At 38.1% G+C, this 17,961-nt stretch overlaps 3 protein-coding genes across 6 annotated transcripts; 1 reads left to right on the forward strand and 2 right to left on the reverse strand.

The window, feature by feature from the left end:
* Positions 1-34: 34 nt before the first annotated feature.
* Positions 35-12,712, reverse strand: gldc (glycine dehydrogenase (decarboxylating)). The gene is made up of 25 exons (XM_020927569.2): positions 12,291-12,712; positions 12,133-12,211; positions 9,790-9,925; positions 9,346-9,510; positions 9,195-9,272; positions 8,943-9,090; positions 8,666-8,862; positions 7,869-7,965; positions 7,647-7,752; positions 7,409-7,548; positions 6,525-6,605; positions 6,353-6,450; positions 5,637-5,721; positions 5,524-5,565; positions 4,799-4,941; positions 3,594-3,669; positions 2,622-2,747; positions 2,388-2,537; positions 2,105-2,217; positions 1,789-1,930; positions 1,574-1,685; positions 1,384-1,479; positions 1,107-1,279; positions 954-1,034; positions 35-686 (listed from the first exon to the last, which is right to left on the reverse strand). Exons 1-25 carry the CDS (start codon positions 12,576-12,578, stop codon positions 546-548), a joined length of 3,093 nt encoding a protein of 1,030 aa, XP_020783228.1. The 5' UTR covers positions 12,579-12,712; the 3' UTR covers positions 35-545.
* Positions 12,713-14,193: 1,481 nt separating this feature from the next.
* Positions 14,194-15,598, forward strand: mboat4 (membrane bound O-acyltransferase domain containing 4). The gene is made up of 3 exons (XM_020918344.1): positions 14,194-14,315; positions 14,385-14,609; positions 14,746-15,598. Exons 1-3 carry the CDS (start codon positions 14,194-14,196, stop codon positions 15,596-15,598), a joined length of 1,200 nt encoding a protein of 399 aa, XP_020774003.1.
* Positions 15,599-15,659: 61 nt separating this feature from the next.
* Positions 15,660-17,800, reverse strand: coq2 (coenzyme Q2 4-hydroxybenzoate polyprenyltransferase). 4 transcript variants are annotated; one of them, XM_055161667.1, is made up of 8 exons: positions 17,581-17,800; positions 17,320-17,464; positions 16,867-17,055; positions 16,621-16,742; positions 16,456-16,541; positions 16,240-16,373; positions 15,930-16,118; positions 15,660-15,844 (listed from the first exon to the last, which is right to left on the reverse strand). In XM_055161667.1, exons 2-8 carry the CDS (start codon positions 17,413-17,415, stop codon positions 15,731-15,733), a joined length of 930 nt encoding a protein of 309 aa, XP_055017642.1. In that variant the 5' UTR covers positions 17,416-17,464; positions 17,581-17,800; the 3' UTR covers positions 15,660-15,730. The 4 variants fall into 4 exon arrangements, with proteins under 4 accessions (XP_055017642.1, XP_020774671.1, XP_055017643.1 ...); XM_020919012.2 differs by having other exon boundaries at positions 16,867-17,033; positions 17,112-17,464; positions 17,581-17,796; XM_055161668.1 differs by lacking the exon at positions 16,867-17,055 and having other exon boundaries at positions 17,581-17,799.
* Between the last annotated feature and the right edge of the window lie 161 nt (positions 17,801-17,961).

Here is a 17,961-nt window from a genome sequence, read left to right on the forward strand (position 1 = left end):
GGTAAACATATAGGTACTAGCATTCAAACACACATTAAAATGTCAAAATGTTTAATAACACATATTATCAACAGACAAAACAAGATTAGAAAAGTGTTTAAAATTACATTAAAATTATTTTTCTTGGTCAATATCATTTGTCCATATTGAGATCTGTAAAAATGACAGGTCAAGGCAGTTACAGGATAGAGGCACCAGGGGCATGTGCCTAGTGTATGAAGCCCAACAAAAATCAAAGTATAGGAGTAGAAGGGTGCACTGCACTTTTGGTCCATTAAAAAAAATAAAAAATCAGCGTCATTAGACCTAGCCCAGTCTAGCGTCCATCTCAAACATTAAACATTTCCCTCAAGAATTTAGACATATGAAGTGCTTTTGTGCATCAATTCTAGCTGCTCTTTGCACACTCTGAGATGAAATGTTTAAAAATAAGCCCTGCCTTAAAAGAGGAGAGGACTACTTTCCAGTGATTACATTGTGACTTTTGGTGTTTTAAAGTGTGTGGGCATTCTGTGAGAGCTCTGATCTCTCAGACCGAAGCTGGTCTATGAGGAGGCCCGCTTTTCCTCATACGGAGACTCGTACACCTCCATTGGCGGGCATGTGCACACCAGATGCTGATCACCATAGATGTCATCAATCCTCGAAATGGAGGGCCAAAATTTGGTTTCAGGCTTAATGTAGGGCTGTGAAGAAAGGGCAAAAATATTACACAAACAGTTTGAGGGACATTGCAGAGTTGCAATTTTTTGGTTAATAAGAACTTTCAGTTGCACTGTGCAATTTGGTGCATTGTAATTAAGTGCATTTCCTAAAATATGTATTTGATTACTGCAATGTGCACCAATAACATTACGTGTTACCAAATTGTCACCACTAGAGGGGGACAAAGACTGTATTTTATGGGAAGACCAGACTGTTAAATTCAGAGTATCAAATTAAAGCAAGCCTACCAAAGGGAATGCAGCAAATTCTCTGGAGTATGGCCTGTCCCAGTTGGAGGCTGTGATGCAGGCCAGAGAATGAGGGGACATCTGAACACACAAAGAAGAACATTTCAGAATAAGATTTCATCAGTACATCAGGGAATCCATTTTCAGCCTTACTTTGAGAGGGTTGATCCGTGAATCCATCCTTCCCTCCTCAATGTCTGCAATCTCTTGACGAATTGCAAGCAAAGCATCACAGAAGCGATCCATCTCTGCTTTGTCCTCAGACTCTGTGGGCTCAACCATGAGGGTTCCTGCCACTGGCCATGACATCGTGGGGGCATGGAAACCTTAATGACAAAAGGTAAACAAGAGATGCATGGAGATCCACCTCATAAAAATAAAAAGCATGTCATCAACATAAGGTGACATCTTATGAAATGTCTCAACTCACCATAATCTTGTAACCTTTTGGCAACATCTACAGCTTCAATATTTGCAGTTTTCTTGAAGGGTCTCACATCTAAGATAAACTCATGAGCTACAAAACCTGTGTAAACAAAACAAATAAAAGACTTCATAATAATAATAATATGACTGACAGCTATAACCACATTTATTAATTAATGAGTTAATTTCTGTACCTTTTCTGCCTTTGAAGAGTATCTTGTAAGCCCCCTCCAGCCTCTTAGCCATGTAATTGGCATTGAGGATAGCTACCTCTGTTGAGTGGACCAGTCCTTTGGATCCCATCATCTAAATGTTAGCAAGCAAACAATGGTAGATTAAATATTGTTATCCAAATACTATCTGCAAAGGTACAATAAAAAGAGAATCTTGAAAGTGAACATGACCTGACCTTGATATAGGCCCAGGAGATGGGGAGGATTGCACTTGAACCCCAGGGAGCAGCACTGATTGTGCCCAGAGAGCTGCTGCTATTCACGGAGTGCATGGGAACAACTGGATGGCTTGGCATAAAAGGAGCAAGATGGGCCTTTCTGCAAAATGATTAGTATATAGTATGTCATTTCAAACTAAAGTATGAAACAAAGAACATCTTTCCCCTAAATACTGCTCAAGTTTGATTTAAAAGCAAATTCAATAATTTAATTGATGCAGTTACTTCATAGATTCCCCCTATAAATCTATGCAGAGAATAGCTGTTAACCTACACTCCAATAGGCCCCATGCCTGGTCCTCCTCCTCCATGAGGGATGCAGAAGGTTTTGTGCAGATTCAGATGAGACACATCAGAACCATAGTCTCCAGGACGGCATAGGCCCACCTATAGAATAATATTTTTTACTTGTATATCCATTGGTGAGGCTTGTATATAGAAGATACTGCACTTTTTAATCATTTATGGAGTCAAAACACGTGCAATTAAATAAAATCTGTTTAATTCTATTTATAAGTGACTGAACTTAAACTATAAACTAATAGATCAATGTAGACCTGGGCATTCATGTTTGCACCGTCAAGGTACACCTGGCCCCCATTCTGATGAATCAGCTCACACACGTCGCCAATGCACTCTTCAAAAACACCAAAAGTAGATGGGTAGGTGATCATCATGGCTGCCAGGTTGGCTTTATGCTTATCAACCTGTAAGATTAACATGGTAGTTTATTTATTATCTGTCACATCAATTATTTAAAATATGAATCTAACTGTAATGTGCAGTCTCACCAGAGCTTTGAGGTGTGCAAGGTCAATGTTTCCATCTTTGTCCACCTCCACCACCTGCACCTTCATGCCCGCCATTTGAGCACTGGCCGGGTTAGTGCCATGTGCGGATTTAGGGATTAGACAAACCTGATAAAAAAAAAAAAAATTTACTAATTTTAAAAAAGTCTAATCTACATTTTTTTTTTTTTTTTTGTAATTTCACTAGAGAAAAATAATTTGGTTTCTTTCTCCATCCCTTTCCAAAATTATGTGTAATTTGTGTAGCTGTGTCAGAACAGTTGATTTTATCTCAACTCCATGTGCAGGTTTGCACATATAAAAGGCAGATGACCTAATAAACACTTACAGTCAATATGTATAAGAAGGTGACAGCCACTTTAACCCAACTAAACAAGGCTAGACCCTTGACATGCATTGCAGGATAAAATTTTATCTGAGACTAATGTGTAACCAGAGTACTTGTCATTAATTGATTTACCCTTTACCAAACAATGTCCAATGATTTGTGACTGTCAAAGTCTTAAACCACCAAATATGGCACCTTGGAGGCAGGGAGTGTATGGATGATCATAGAGTCTACAGACTTATGTTTACACAAACTGTTGTCAGTTTGGACCTTGACTGTTTCAAGGGATCAGCCCACTATCTAAGGCATCTGTAACAGCCATTAAAACAGAGCTCTGGAAAACACAGGTGTCGGCCGTTTTTAATCTATTAGAGCTTATCTAGGCAAGGCAAGGCAAGTTTATTTGTATAGCACAATTCGTACACAAAGTAATTCAAAGTATCTAGCTCAGACCACTGCAAGTCAGCAAATAAGAAATGTGAATTTTAAAGCCAAACATAATCTGTCATACCAGTAATCATCTGAAGATTAAATTATATTCAACATTTGGAACTTTGTTATTTTACAATTAATTTTGCAATGAAGAAATAAGAAATCAACAGTGTCTTCATAGAGTTCTCACTTACAGTTCTGGAGCTTTCTCCTCTTGAGTTTAGGTATGCTTTAATTGCAGCTAGGCCAGCGTATTCCCCCTGAGCACCACTGAAAAACAAGGCAAACATTAATTTTAAAAATGTGTATATAATCCTGACACACACTACAGGATTTTTCAGTCTTAAACAATTATTAAATGTGAGACATAAAGTGCAGACCACAGAGGATAATCAGATGAGATTTTAAATCAATGAGCACAAAGGCTGCAGCAGGATATGGCAGCGAAGTGACTGTGCATTGCAAGCTAAAAGTTCACTTCAGCTGTTTCCTGACACTCTTGAGACTAATGTTTTCAAAAGCTCAGAGCTGAGCAGAGCATTGCACTTCTTTAGATGCAAGTCAAAAAGGTATTATTACTTGTGAAATGATGTTCAATATTTAGAGAAATACTTTTATTTTTGTAATTTCCTGAGTTTGTATCTTGTGCCTCTGTGACTCTCTCTGCCCCTGAAATTATTGACTGTAGTACTGATGTTCTGTGGTTAAAATATGACAGAGAAGCTCAGAGTCACACACACCACACACGAGGAGCACAGCAGATTAAAAATCACATACAGCGATCCAAAGTCGGGTCATGCCTCCACAAAGTCAAAGAGAACCAAATTGGGGGCCTAAATCAGGTAAATTATCCTATAATGTGTGGCGGGCTTAAGTTCAAAGAACAGCTAATGATATTACAAAAAGAAGAGAAAAAGATGGGGTTAAACACACACTGCATGATAGGTTCAGGCCAATGTAACACATTGAGGTATCCATAAACCCACAGTTGCTGATAAAAAGAGATAGACAATACAAGTAGGCGTGTACTGGAATTTTATCTAATGGGCCAAGCTGATGTCACCCTATTGTGAAGTAATAGTCTTATTCTGATATAATGGCATCTTGTGGACTGTTGTAATAGTGAAATGTAGAGATGGAAGGTTAACGTGCATTTTATAAAATTATTTCGTGCGAATGAACAGTTGTTCTTATTGTTGCATTGCATTGTATAATTTATTTCTGTGTAACAGGGACTGCAGATGGAAACATGCGGTTTAGTTAGAATCTGGACAGAACGTGTTTTTTTATAGGCTTAATATCTCTGTACATTGTCTCTTCAAATAAAGACTAAACCTCTTAAAACACATGTGATGAAATGGCATGATTACTGTTCATGACAAATGTTGACAGTATTTACCTGTTTGGCTGAAATGAGATCTTATCGTAACCTGTGATTTCACAAAGGTCTCGCTCGAGTTGTCTAAAGAGTTTCTGATAACCCTCTGCCTGATCCAGAGGTACAAATGGGTGGATGTTGGCAAACTCTCTCCACGTGATGGGCTGAAGGGAAAAACAAAATCTCCCATTTATCAAAAAGCATTAAAATTTTTTGGGCAGCACTTGTTCATAGTAATATCTTGATAACTAAATAATTTAGATAATGAATAGATAATAACATCGCAATTACTCATGAAAACAGGATGCAATTTTTAATTTCATGGGGATACAAATCCAAACCATAACCCAATATGAAGAGGTTTTTGGTATTAATGTGGAAACTTGGGCCGATCCATATTATAATATCGTCATAGGTGATATGAAATTTTGCGTGCACGCAACCCCTAATGCCTAGAGCAACTTGAACACTAACTGAAGGCTGAAAACACCACTGACAGATAACGGATTTATGAATGGAAACAAAACTTTTAATGACAACTATAAAAATCTGACAGAAGTCTACACTATTAGAGTAAAGGTCACAGTTTTTACACATTTTGTCTAGTGTCAGTTATATTGCCAACTATTTTGCTATTGCAAATAGGCCCTTTCCTATCGTCAAATTAATTTTAGGTCATATCGCCCCCTAATGGAAACAGGGCAGGAATATGTATCATCTCAGTTATAATGCTTTTGTATACTTACCATGAGCTCTGATGAACTGTTCAGCTTCATAGTACAGGACCCCTTAAAAAAGGCAATGACGTTATATTAATTATGATGATGATACAAACAGTTCAACAGTTTGTCTCACTGACCAGTGGGATCATGCTGTGCACCAGAGAAATGTCCTTGTTCTCCAGGCGTTTCATGTATCGCACAATGTTTGTCTCCGAATGGTAACTAGAACATAATGAAGCAAATCAATATAAACAATATTTAATTGTAGTGCTTCAGTCATTTCCACAGTCAGCTCCATCACTCCACAGTAGCTATAATCAAAGGAAGTTTCATTGTTACATAATGATCATGATATGGTTTGACATGACATGTGTGATAGCTGAGGCATAAATGAGTTGTGGAACATGATAATCCTCAATTTATATCTCCAATAAAGATAAAGGCTCTACATATAGCAGCATGAAAGCATTACTCAAGTTCAGGAAAGGAATAGGCCCATAAAATGTTGTTAGTAAATTATGTTGTAAAACATATATACACTACATACATACCTACATTCATTGATTTACTTATCTGCTCATAACTACTCTTTCATGAAAATGAAACCGTAGTTCATCAAGTACATCAGTACAGTCAGTCAAGCTTAACTTGTCTTTAGGAGAAGCCTAGAATATTAAAGACAACTAAAAGAGTCATCAACTAAACCAATGTGAGGTATGTAACCAACTGAGAAGGCAGTTCCTGTTGTGCAATAAATAGGATAGACAGGGAAGAGAAAAAGAAGAAAAGTTCAATTGTGGTGAACTAGAGACGATCGTCTACTGTCAGTTTAGAGAAAATAAAATACACCCACCTATTAAAGACCTGGTGCGCCAGATACTTGCTGGTTCTTTTGAAAGGACTACCCATGATTCCTTTGACCCTCTCACCCATCTTCTCAGCAATCAACTCCTAAAATTTTCATGGCACATGGTATTTCATTTATACAAATTTATAAGTAGTGTCCAGTGGTATAAATTACTTACAGCTGATGATTCACAGCCGAAAACCCAGAGCAAATCATCCAAGTCCCTCTCTGTCACAGTTTCATCTAGAGAGACTCCCAACTGCAAGAATGGAGTATTAGAAATTAATCCCAAAAGCAAATGTACAGTAATAAGAGGTGTATGCATTTTCTTGTATACTGCCAAAATATTTCCTTTTCAGAAATAATGCAACCTTTTTTATATCATCAAATGTGTTACAAACTGCAAAATACTCAGAAAAGGGATGACACAATGTAAAGTGTATGTTTTACGAGTACAATAAAGTTAAATATAGTATTTACAGATGTGATGATTAGCCAGAAAGATCTGCTTAAACAGAAACAGAACTGTCTGAATCTGATAGGTGGTGCAGAGTAGCCTATACATTTGGCAAAAGTCCAAGATAAACTAAACTATATTACCCTGCACTTACAATGTACACAGTTTTTTAGTTTTTTTGTTGTTTTGTTTTTGAGATAGGACTGGTGACTGTCTGATCCAAGACCCAGAAAACAGCTTCTTCAATGAGACAAGTGGAACAATCCTGACATGGAAAAACTGGAAAAACAATCCAGCCTGGAAAAAGACCAGTTACTTACTTAGTAATTAATGCTAATGCTGGAAACCATTTGTTAAACAATTTCCATTTTGTTAATATTTATGCATTTGTAATTCATTACAAATACATAAATACATCGAGAAATAACTAAATTATACAACATTTTTGTTTAAGTGAATTCAAATGGTGTGCAAGTAATTTTAATAAAATACCCCTATGGCAACCATTTTTAATTACCTCTTTTTCCTTTTTTGAGATACATTTTACACCCAAAGAATCTTTGATGTTGGCATTTCAGACAAATATAAACAGAGGGTTGACTCACCACTCCTTCACTGTAGACCCTGAGGTTAATTTCCCTCTGCTCAGCCCGCTCCAGGATGTCTTTGGCTGCCACTCCACAGTTGATCTTCAGTGTGTCAAAGAACATTTCACTGTGCAACCTGTGTCCTGCCCTTTTCAACCCTTAATAAGTCACATTCACAAATAAAACAATTACATTTCTAAAACAAGGGTAAAGTAGACAGTAGGTAGTAGTATAGTGCAAGTTTGATAATTTTTACCTTCAGCCAAGATCAGTGTAGCATTGTGAGTCCTCTCTGCTATGTGTTTGAGACCCTGAGGTCCATGATACAAGGCATACATTGCAGCCATGTTGGCCAGCAGAGCCTTAGAAATGAGAGGGAAAAAAGAACATTAATCTGTTTGTAAGAGAACTAAAATTGCAATGTTACTTGCCCATTTTGAATATTTAACTGGTTTGTATAAAGTGATAGTGACCATGCCTGTGCGGTGCAGATATTGCTTGTGGCCTTGTCCCTGCGAATGTGCTGCTCCCTGGTCTGCAGAGCGAGACGATACACCTCTTTACCAGCTGCATCTCTAAAATCACAGTACACTCAGTGGTTACATGAGAAGAATAATTAGAAGCCAATAATAATATCATCTGATTATTGCTGTGTGTTTAGAAGCTCAACAGGAATCTAATCTTCAAAAACACCTAGAGACATGTGCTGGTTAATAAGCAGATTTTTAGAGCCACTGTTGCAATTGAAAGTTCAATGAATTTTAAAATGAATGATCTCTTTTTAGCCTTTTGTACATAAATGTACCAATGCCTGCACAGGTGTGACAGAAATTACATTCCTCACAGATCACTCAGCAGATGTAAGAGTTTACATTGCATTTCAATTATCTGATAACTCCAGAAATCAGATAATGATTCTATTTCACCCTGACAGTCAGAAGACTGAATGATGCACAGGGAATCCTTCTGTGTTCTCAGCACCATCCTCTAGGTCATCTGAGATTCATAGTTAGCAAGTTACATTTGTAACTTAAATTTTTTAGTACTGTACATGTAAATTTGACCAGTGTAGTATGAAAGCTTTTGCCGTTCACATGATTATGGGGTCAGCTGATGCCAGACATCAGACATGTTCAAAATCTAGGTTAAATATATTTATGTCACCATTCCTTCCTTGATCCACTAATCTTTTAATCTGCTGTCATACTGCTACAATCATTTTACATGGTCCTCTGAGGTCCTTTTTGTGGCCATTTAAACTGCATTTCACATTACCTTGTTACGCCAACCATTCTGCCAGGCATCATTCGCACTAGGTTGTCTTTAACAGCAAAGAAGGCTGCGTGGGGACCTCCATAGCAAAGGGGTACCCCAAATCTCTGGGAGCTGCCCAGTGCGATGTCCACTCCAATCTCTCCAGGAGGACGCAAAACACACAGAGCAAGGAGGTCTGTAGCACAACACGCCAGGGCCTGAATCAGAAACAAAACATCCATGCGTGTCTAGATATACTCCATAACAAAACATTTTCTCAGTGCTTCTTTCAGCATACCCCTGCTTTGTGAGCCCGGTCCACAAGAGCTGTGAAATCCTCTACTCGACCGTCAGTGTCTGGATATTGGAAAAGGACACCGCTCACGTCCTTCCCAGAAAAGTCCATCTCATGTGGAAGTTTTAGTACAGTTTTTACTCCAATATAACTGAAGAAATCAAATAAATATATGTATGTTACAAATTATAACAAAGGATAATGATTTTCTAAACAACAATGATTCTAATCTCCATTATTCTGTGTTATGCATACTTGGCTCTAGTCTCCACCACTGCAATAGTCTGAGGGTGGCATCGTGGGTCAATGTAAAATGTTCTTTTTTTATTCTGCCTGCAAAATATAAACAAAGTATTGGTAATGTGCAAGGTTTGTACTTTGAATTTGGGATTTGGGTTGAAGCTACCTGTGGCAGAGCTGCATGGCCTCAGCAGCAGCAGTGCCTTCATCCAGTAACGATGCATTGGCCACAGGCATCCCAGTGATGTCACAGATCATGGTCTGGTAGTTAAGGAGAGACTCGAGACGCCCTTGGGAGACCTCTGGTTGATAGGGTGTGTACTGTGTCACCCTAAAATAAGTTAGAAGACAGTTATAGAAAATAACCTGAAGCATGGTATGGATTATACAATTACTGCAGCACAGCAAAGGCTAGGTCTCAGTTAAATGAAAGGTCAGCAAAAGTGAAAGTGAAGTAGAAAGGATGATTAACAGAGCTCACGAGAGAGGCCCTTTCAGAGACACAAGAACAAATCCACTACATTCATAAGTTCATTAGCTGTAAATGAGAAACCCGAGGTTCTGAATCTGCTTGGTTTCTTTTAGAAAAAGTTTATTTAAGTGCACTCACCATCCAGCATTTTCCAGGAGGTTGCGTTGAATGGGAGGAGGCACTGAGCAGTTATAGTAGCCCATTCCAATGTAAGAACGCCAAACCTTATTTTTTGAAGCAATCTTCTGTAAAGTATCCAGAACTTCATTCTCACCTAAATGAAAAAGGCACAAATCTCATTAGTTTAGTGGTTTAGTCAAAGTTTCATCTGCGGTCTACATGACACAAAAAGGATGTGAACACAACATGGTCTAAAACATGTATAAACTCGATATGAATGTAAAACAATACATTCTGGTAAGTATAAACAGTTCAATTAATCAATTCAAATTAATCCATATGCAAACATTTCTTTAACTGTCATACAAGTGTTCAGTTTGTGCAACTAAACACACCTGCACAGCTGTCTATCTCTTACGGTAAATGGTGATTTCACATTTGGCCTTGTTACTGGGAGCTCAGCTAATTCACAACGACCAGATTCCAGTGGCTGCTTTGGCTGCCTAGCAACTCCAAGGAATGGACAATGCAATCCCACTGAACCATGGGCCCGGACTACTCCAGTTTTGGGAACACGAAATGCATTTCCAAACGAGGGGGGTTGACTGAGACTTTTGCTTAGTTAGAAGCATGTGCACTTTTATACCCACTGCAACCTAAAACAAATTATACAGAAATAATAGTCTTTTTTTCCTTTGTGTAGCAAGTATTATGTTGTAATGATTACAAGAACACATCTACATTTTCAGTTGTGAATTTGTGTGTTATGTTGGGGTTCTCATAGAATTCTGAGTGCAAAAAAAGACTTATTCATTGCCATTTTAGAGCCATTCAGGGGGCCTATTGTTAGAGAGAGAATCCCTAGCTGGCTTTGCAAACCAAAGCTCTCCAAAGCTGAACAAGCAGAAAAGCAGCAAAGCCTCAGTTAGTTCCTTCAGTGCAATTTGTTGAATAGTAAAACGTGCCATTGGGCCATTGTGGAACTAGCTCAGCACCCTGTTTAAATCTTAGGCCTGTCACAATAATTGCTATACGAGCTTGTCGTTCAATATATGAAAGTTGGAACAATACATTTTGGTGCTCAATATTTGCTGTGTGGACAATAATACAATGGTGGAGAGATTTTTGAGAATCGTATGTAATAACGTAAGATTTTAGCTGTAGAGGGTACAATAAATAACTTCTATTGTCAAATGTTGCTTGTTGTGGCTTGTATCATTTAATGATAGTAGTTTTCATTATTAATTGCAGCTTGTAGCAATGAGTCATGCTTTAACATTTGTTATTGTGACAGCCCTGGTGTAGTTAAGCGTAGTTGCCAATCTTTACCTAGAAAGCAGGTGTACCTATGATTACTATGAAAACAAGTCAAGTCAAGTCAGTCTCCTTCAAGGAAAAAAGCTTCAAATGTATCAACAAGCTCTTCCCTTAAAGCAAAACCGCGTTATCATATTTTGTCTTTTCCAACTGTCTCAATATGTCTTACTGTAGACAAGTCACAACGAAATCATATAGACAGTACTTGTAGCATTTTTGTATGGGGAAAACACTTTACAGTTGTCTTAAACCAAGTGATTACTGCTGATTGTAGTAAATTCCAAGTTCTTGCAAAACCCCATCCATTTGTTAACCATGTGGCTGCTCCTATGTCAGTGTAAACAGTCCATGAAGCAATGACTGAACACAAGCCAGTGTGTAACAGGACGTGTAGCAGCAGCTCTTTTGTATATAAATAATGAACTGTGTTTGCATTTAGAGATGTTTAAATATTAGCTATTAAATTGCATCCTATGCCACACTGAAGTGTCATGCTTTTGTTTTGTTTTGGGGTTTTTTTCTAATCCGAAATTGTGCAAAAAACATTCAGATTACTGACGTCTCAAAAGGGATTTTTCTATAAAAATGTATAATAGGGCATAATGATGAACACATCTATGCAAATCCTACACAACAGAAGCGCACATAGGAACCTTATTAGGAACCCCATCGGCTGTGAAGTAATGTGAACGCTGAAACCAGATTAAACTGGACTTGAGACTGGAGCTCAAGGCTAAACGTTACACTCCACTTACCATCCTATGAGCATCAGGAGATTGGTGCCGCTTTGCAAAAACAACTCCAAATATGTTCAAAGGAAGACTTAACGCAGCCAGGTCGCGCACAATAGGCTCAACCTACATTTCAGCAGCTCACTTCGCTGGAATTGTTGTTATGAAATCTTTTTAGTATGAAATCAACATTATCCGTTCCAAGTTGATAAAATGTTTTGTTTTATGAACTTCTCCATCTTAAACGACATTTTTGGGGTATTTGATAACATAATGGTGACGAGTTTTAGGGTGTTTTAGGAAATAAACTTACAAATGGGATCATCCATTTTCAGACTGCGATGAATGCGAATTGAAGATGGGACTGTATTTTCTATCAGCTGATCAATAGACTAAAAAAGAGAACAAAAAAAAAAAGATGCAGCAATACAGTAAGATAAACAAAACAAAGAGTTTTTACGCGTGACATACCTCGAGTTCCAGGGTATCCAACATTTCTCGCTTCTCCCGCTCACCTGGGCCAATGTGCCTTTCTGCAAAATCGTCATGTCTGGGCAGTATTCTCTCTATCTGTCTGGAGCAGAGAGCGGCGGACGTCCTCAGACCCCGGGCTGTTGAAGTCAAGGATGTCCCACTATTGCCCATCCTGCTTAGAAGTTTCCAAACCACGCGGCTCCTGCTACTCAGATGCCTACATGGTGCGCTGGGATTCACAGACTTGGCCAGTAAGATACCCCAGGACTTGGCACAACTCTGCATCTTTAAATCACTTCCTAACGACAATTGTGCTCAAATTGGTGAAGGCTGCTCCCTTCCCACACTCTTTCCCCGAGTTTATTTCCCTGGTGACACGGATGAGGTTCTCTCTGCCAACTCCAACTCTAAACTGCACATTTTATACGGCCCCACAGTTGCTCAAATTGCAGCCAATCCGTGGCGAGGACCGAGGTGACGCGCTGACGAGCCCCAGTCAGACAGCTGCTAAACTTTACTCACGTGCCCTGTAGTCAATAGTCCAGATGTATGTGCATTTAATTGACCACGTTCTCCAAGATTCAGAAGTACCACAACAAAATAGATTAGGTCTAAAATAAATTGGTTTTCAAAATAGAAATTGAGTTCCCTGAGAAATACACTAAAAGCAGCTTTTAAAGGTTCTCTATGTATTATTTCTGATAGGCCACATCCGTGGCCTCTTGCCACGCATTATTGCATTATTTTGTCTTGACTGTTCCGTAGTATTAAGCCTATCTATCTCCATGGAGAGACCAACAGGCTAAGTTTGCTCTGTGGAGAGGCAATCAGAATTTAGCTTAAGCAATAAAGACATTCATTTTATAAATTCTGGAAAAAAATATTGTTATATAGTAGCAGTCTACTTTTTAAATGCATAAAAGCCACATACAATACAATATTAATAAAAGAAGGATATAGACTACGAGACATAAAAGTGGTTGACTAGTACTGGCATTACACAGGCACATTGTTACATTGGTTTAACAAGCCTCTTTAGACAGTACCAACATTGGTTGAACCAGAGAGGGGCACACAACCAGCTGCCTAAACTAGTAATTATTAAAAAATCTATTCAAGTAATGTAAGACAATGTCCCTACAAAATTTATTCAACATGTCCTATTTAGATATTAATGAATTAAAGGGTGTCAAGTTCCACAGTTTATTAATCATTTGTTCATTAATTTGGTTGGTGAAATCTTGAATACTGAACAGATCTTCCATCAGTCAAAGATTTGTATTTTCTTCAAAGTAACAAATTAATAAATAATGTTTTGGGATTTTTTAATTCATGGGACACTGTATGTCATGACCATGTAGCTTAACAAAAACATAACTGAATTGTGGTTGGGCTTCTGGGTTGTTTTGCTATAGCAGTTTTGTTTTGTTTTGTTTTTTTCTGGCTTCCATCCAAGATTGGTTTTGAAGCTGAAAATAACCTGCTAATCCCATATACATTATTCATAGGCCTAACTGTTATCTTACCCTGGGCATGTGCTGCACATAAGCTTGTAGCAAACACACGATACCACACACACACACACACTTGCAAAATAAATGGTGGGGGTTAGTATTGATTGAAGAAAAATACAAATTCTATTGTCTCTCCCTTTATTCAAATATAAAATATACAGACATTACACAGAGTAAAGAGGCAACAATCAAATAAGGAATTTTCCACAGCTGCTAAAATATGAAGTGAAGAATGTTTGCTGTATCCCAGTTACAATGTTGTGTATCTGCAATTTAGCACACAGTGCTTAGTGTTATCAGCATACATTTAATATTATCAGGAGGATACATCTGGTATAAAAACCTGACAGCCAGTGCACAATGCAAAAGCATATTGTGCAGACAACATGTCTTTGCTGGAATGGTTGTGGGATGATCATCAACTTTTGTTGCAGCAAAGCTTTTCGATCCCTTTTGGATTTTTGTTTTATTTTTTAGCAGCAAATGGCTTTCTGTCCTTGAGATGCAGGTGTGTAGGGTTTACTTTTTGTTCAGAGGGAAGTATAATTTTCAAAAAAAAATTTATCACTCTTAACAGGTATCTATACATGTGTATTGGAGGATGCATCCTGGCAGTGGTCACAATGGGAATTTACAGTATACTGCTGTTTACTTCAGTCTTCATGTTTGTTGTGCTTGTTTGCACTGTAGATTGGCGCTACATTCACACCTGGGTGCTTGGAGTCCAAATGTTATGGCAAACACTTTGGCACATCTTTTTACAGTACAAAGAATTCCACCAGCCACAGCATTTCAATTTGAGGTGGGTTATTGTATACAGATACTACTTTAAAATGTACGCCTCCTGGTGTTGAAATGTGTTATTGCAATGATAAAATGTTGTGTTTGAAGCAAACTGTGTTGTATTAGCTAAAGAATAATGTATTCTGTTATTGCAGGCTGGTGCTGGCTGTGTCTTCGCTGATGCTAATCACACAGAGAGTTACCTCAGTCTCTATGGATATCCAAGATAGAAGACTTATATTGACCTTAAATCGTTTATCCCTGAGTCAAAGCTATGAAGTGCTACTTCCAATCATCAGCTATATTCTTAATTTCACTACTTTACTGGGTGGACCTTTGTGCATGTTTGCTCATTTTGTTTCATTTATTGAAGGAATTGATGTTAATTCACCACCAAATCCATCAAGTGTAGTCATCTTTAAATTGTTGCAGGTGTTTTTATTAGAATGTCTAAGATACAGTTTTCTGCAATTTGTAAAATATGCATACAATTCAAACTTAGCCTATGGTGTCATTGGCATGTGGGCAATGGCAATGGTTTTAAGACTGCATTATTATGCTCACTGGCAGATAAGTGAATGTCTTAATAATGCTGCCGGATTTGGGTTTTGTGGGGCAAAATCTGGTTACACAGACTGGAGTGGGCTGTCTGATGGGGATTTCTGGGTAACTGAGTCTTCAGTTTGTATATCTCAGTTTGCTCGAAGATGGAATGCAACTACTGCATCTTGGCTGCGTAGGCTGGTTTATAAAAGATGCAAGTATTTTTCTTTGCTATTGACTTTTGGTTTCTCATTGTGGTGGCATGGGCTGCGGATAGGTCACTGTATAGGCTTTTCAATTTGGGCAGTAACTGTAAACATAGACAAATACATTGAGCGAAACTGGCTGCCAAAACTTTCAGTGGGTTGGATGAAATCCATATATGTTTCTTTGAGTTGGATTATCACTCAAATCATTATTGCCTGCATTGTAATTACACTAGAACTACGAGTTGTCCAGCTCTGAAACTGTGCTCATGTGAAAAATATGAAAAGGAAAACATGCAAAGGATAAATATCTAAATAAATCATTTTCAGAGATACAGTTTTTATTAAAATGTTACATTGTTTGTATTATATATTAAGTATACTTAACATGTTATTTCCACAAATTGCCAGTTAGAATGCCCAAAAACAATAAGAGTCCAAGGTTTCTATTAGATACAAACTTCTTCCAGCAATCCTCTGGTTTGTTGATGTTAAGTGTATATATCTATCGACATATAACATGAATATCAGTGCTGTTACATAGCAAATATGTTGTTGTACATGGTAATTGTATTCAGAATTTTAGTTACCTGGTAGGCTATGTGACTGGCCACAGTTGACAGTACAACATAATAAGGAAGAGTCTGTTCTGCATTGATCCCTGTTACAACCAGGCCTGAAAGCATAGCGACTGCAAACCCACTCAACCAAGGCTTGGTTTGATTCTGGAACCTTAGTGCAGTGGATCTGACTCCAACTTTAATGTCATCATCTTTGTCCTACAGAAAACAGATGAATAACAACTATAGCTACATTGTCTTAACAAATGCATGAATTATTGTCTTATTTCATTCAGGAAATTGTCAGATTTGTCAGATTAAATTAAGAGCCTATAATTACCTGGTGAGCATATATGGTGTCGTAGATTAGTGTCCACATTACTCCTGAGAAATAAAGCGGGAGACAAACTGACCAATCACACGAACCTTTAATAGCAGACCAACCAAGCAGGGCTCCCCAGTTGAAAGTGAGACCTTAAAAGAACAGAAAAGAAAAGTGAGACACTGTAGCATTTGAAAAGAATTACAACATGATGTGTAGAGTGAACTTATGTACCTAATACCAACTGTGGCCAATATGTGATTCTCTTCATTAGTGGGTAGGTAACCACAAGGCCCAAAGACGCAGCACCAAGAACTATACTGTACAAACAGATGCAAAATAAATTTTAGTCAATTTGATCAATTGGCAAATTTGCTAAATTTCTACACAAAACCGCACCTGTAAATGTTAAGACACAAAAGAACCCCTAGAGCAAGAGAAAGCTGACCGCCTAGAAAGACAAGTGCCTGAAACCGAGATATCTCCTCTGAGGCAATAGGTCTTGTTGCTGTCCGTGACACCTGCAACAAAACAAACCTCTATAATGGCTGTTTTTAAAAAATGTAAAAATCTATGACAGTTATATATTGTAACTAAGTTTGGTTAAAGAAAACAACAGCTTTGTTTTGAAATGAATGATTATACCTTCTTATCAAAGTCTTTATCCCACATATCATTAATGGTGCAGCCTGCCCCTCTCATTAGCAGTGCCCCGGTACCAAATAAAGTGAGCATGCCCAAGTGTGGGAGGCATCCTGGATCAGAAGCCAGAGCAATACTCCAAGTACATGGAAGATACAGCAGCCATGTCCCTAGAAGACGAACGCGACCAAACTGTACAAAACCAATCAGCTAAATTAAATATATTAAGACAAATGTGACATACAGACCTATAGGTTTGTCCAATCTCATTAAACGCAAATATGGCTGGACAGGCGCAGGTGCAGAGTTCACAATAGAGGCCGCTGATAAACTGAAACCTCGCCTTCCACTTTGCGCGTTCCACAGATTAGATGATGGAAATAACGCATTTTGAATAGATAACTTTCTCCTTGAAAGAATAGAATGTGGAGGGTCCTCTCTTTGTCTTTCACAAACCTTCACAAAATCGTATGACAGGGGCCGAAAACGATGCCAACACGACCCATGGTGAATCCCCGAGATAGTTTTGAAGGTTAATCTAGCCAGAGCCATTATGCCACACAGCTCATCCACACACTGTCATCAGGCCAAACAGGACAGCCTTAAAAGAAGAAACAAAGCACGCCCGAGTTAACAAAAGAAGAATCTTGTCACAGCAATTCTTTTCAATATGTTGTGACTGTGACAGCTCTCTGGATCACTCACTCCACCACTCACCTGGGTAGCCAACATCTGTCTGTAATCAAGTGAATTATGGAGGATATAGCGTTAATCTGGACCGTGTTTGTCAACTATTGAATCAACATGTATATAATAACGTTAAACGATTGTAAAACTATTGCCGAAATTGTTGTATACAGTCTATGGTAATGGAGGACCTGTGGGTGTTTTGTTGTAGTACGTCAAATCGATGTTTTCCGTAGGAAACACGCGTCAGCCGGAACCATTGAAATTGACAAAACTATGAAAACGTGTGGTCTCATGAGTTAATAATAATAATAATCATCATAATAATAAATATTCATCACCATAATTGATTTGTTTTTATCATTATTAAATGCTGCACTTTTATTGTAGGCATTCACTTTTTATGATTTC

This window comes from Boleophthalmus pectinirostris, unplaced genomic scaffold, assembly GCF_026225935.1.
Source record: "Boleophthalmus pectinirostris isolate CB_2022bp ecotype Guang Dong unplaced genomic scaffold, ASM2622593v1 HiC_scaffold_4, whole genome shotgun sequence".
Taxonomy (NCBI): domain Eukaryota; kingdom Metazoa; phylum Chordata; class Actinopteri; order Gobiiformes; family Gobiidae; genus Boleophthalmus; species Boleophthalmus pectinirostris.

Coding starts and splice junctions, on each gene's coding strand:
- gldc (XM_020927569.2), bottom strand. CDS start 12,578: ATGCAGAGTTGTGCCAAGTCCTGGGGTATCTTACTGGCCAAGTCTGTG. Junction 7,549..7,646: donor TACACTGATCTTGGCTGAAG/GTAAAAATTATC, acceptor TGACTTATTAAG/GGTTGAAAAGGGCAGGACAC. Junction 2,218..2,387: donor GTGCAAACATGAATGCCCAG/GTCTACATTGAT, acceptor ATTATTCTATAG/GTGGGCCTATGCCGTCCTGG.
- coq2 (XM_020919012.2), bottom strand. CDS start 17,415: ATGGCTCTGGCTAGATTAACCTTCAAAACTATCTCGGGGATTCACCAT. Junction 16,542..16,620: donor TTGTGTCTTAACATTTACAG/GTGCGGTTTTGT, acceptor CTGTTTGTACAG/TATAGTTCTTGGTGCTGCGT. Junction 16,374..16,455: donor TTGGCCACAGTTGGTATTAG/GTACATAAGTTC, acceptor TGTTCTTTTAAG/GTCTCACTTTCAACTGGGGA.
- mboat4 (XM_020918344.1), top strand. CDS start 14,194: ATGTCTTTGCTGGAATGGTTGTGGGATGATCATCAACTTTTGTTGCAG. Junction 14,316..14,384: donor TTTCTGTCCTTGAGATGCAG/GTGTGTAGGGTT, acceptor CACTCTTAACAG/GTATCTATACATGTGTATTG. Junction 14,610..14,745: donor CCACAGCATTTCAATTTGAG/GTGGGTTATTGT, acceptor CTGTTATTGCAG/GCTGGTGCTGGCTGTGTCTT.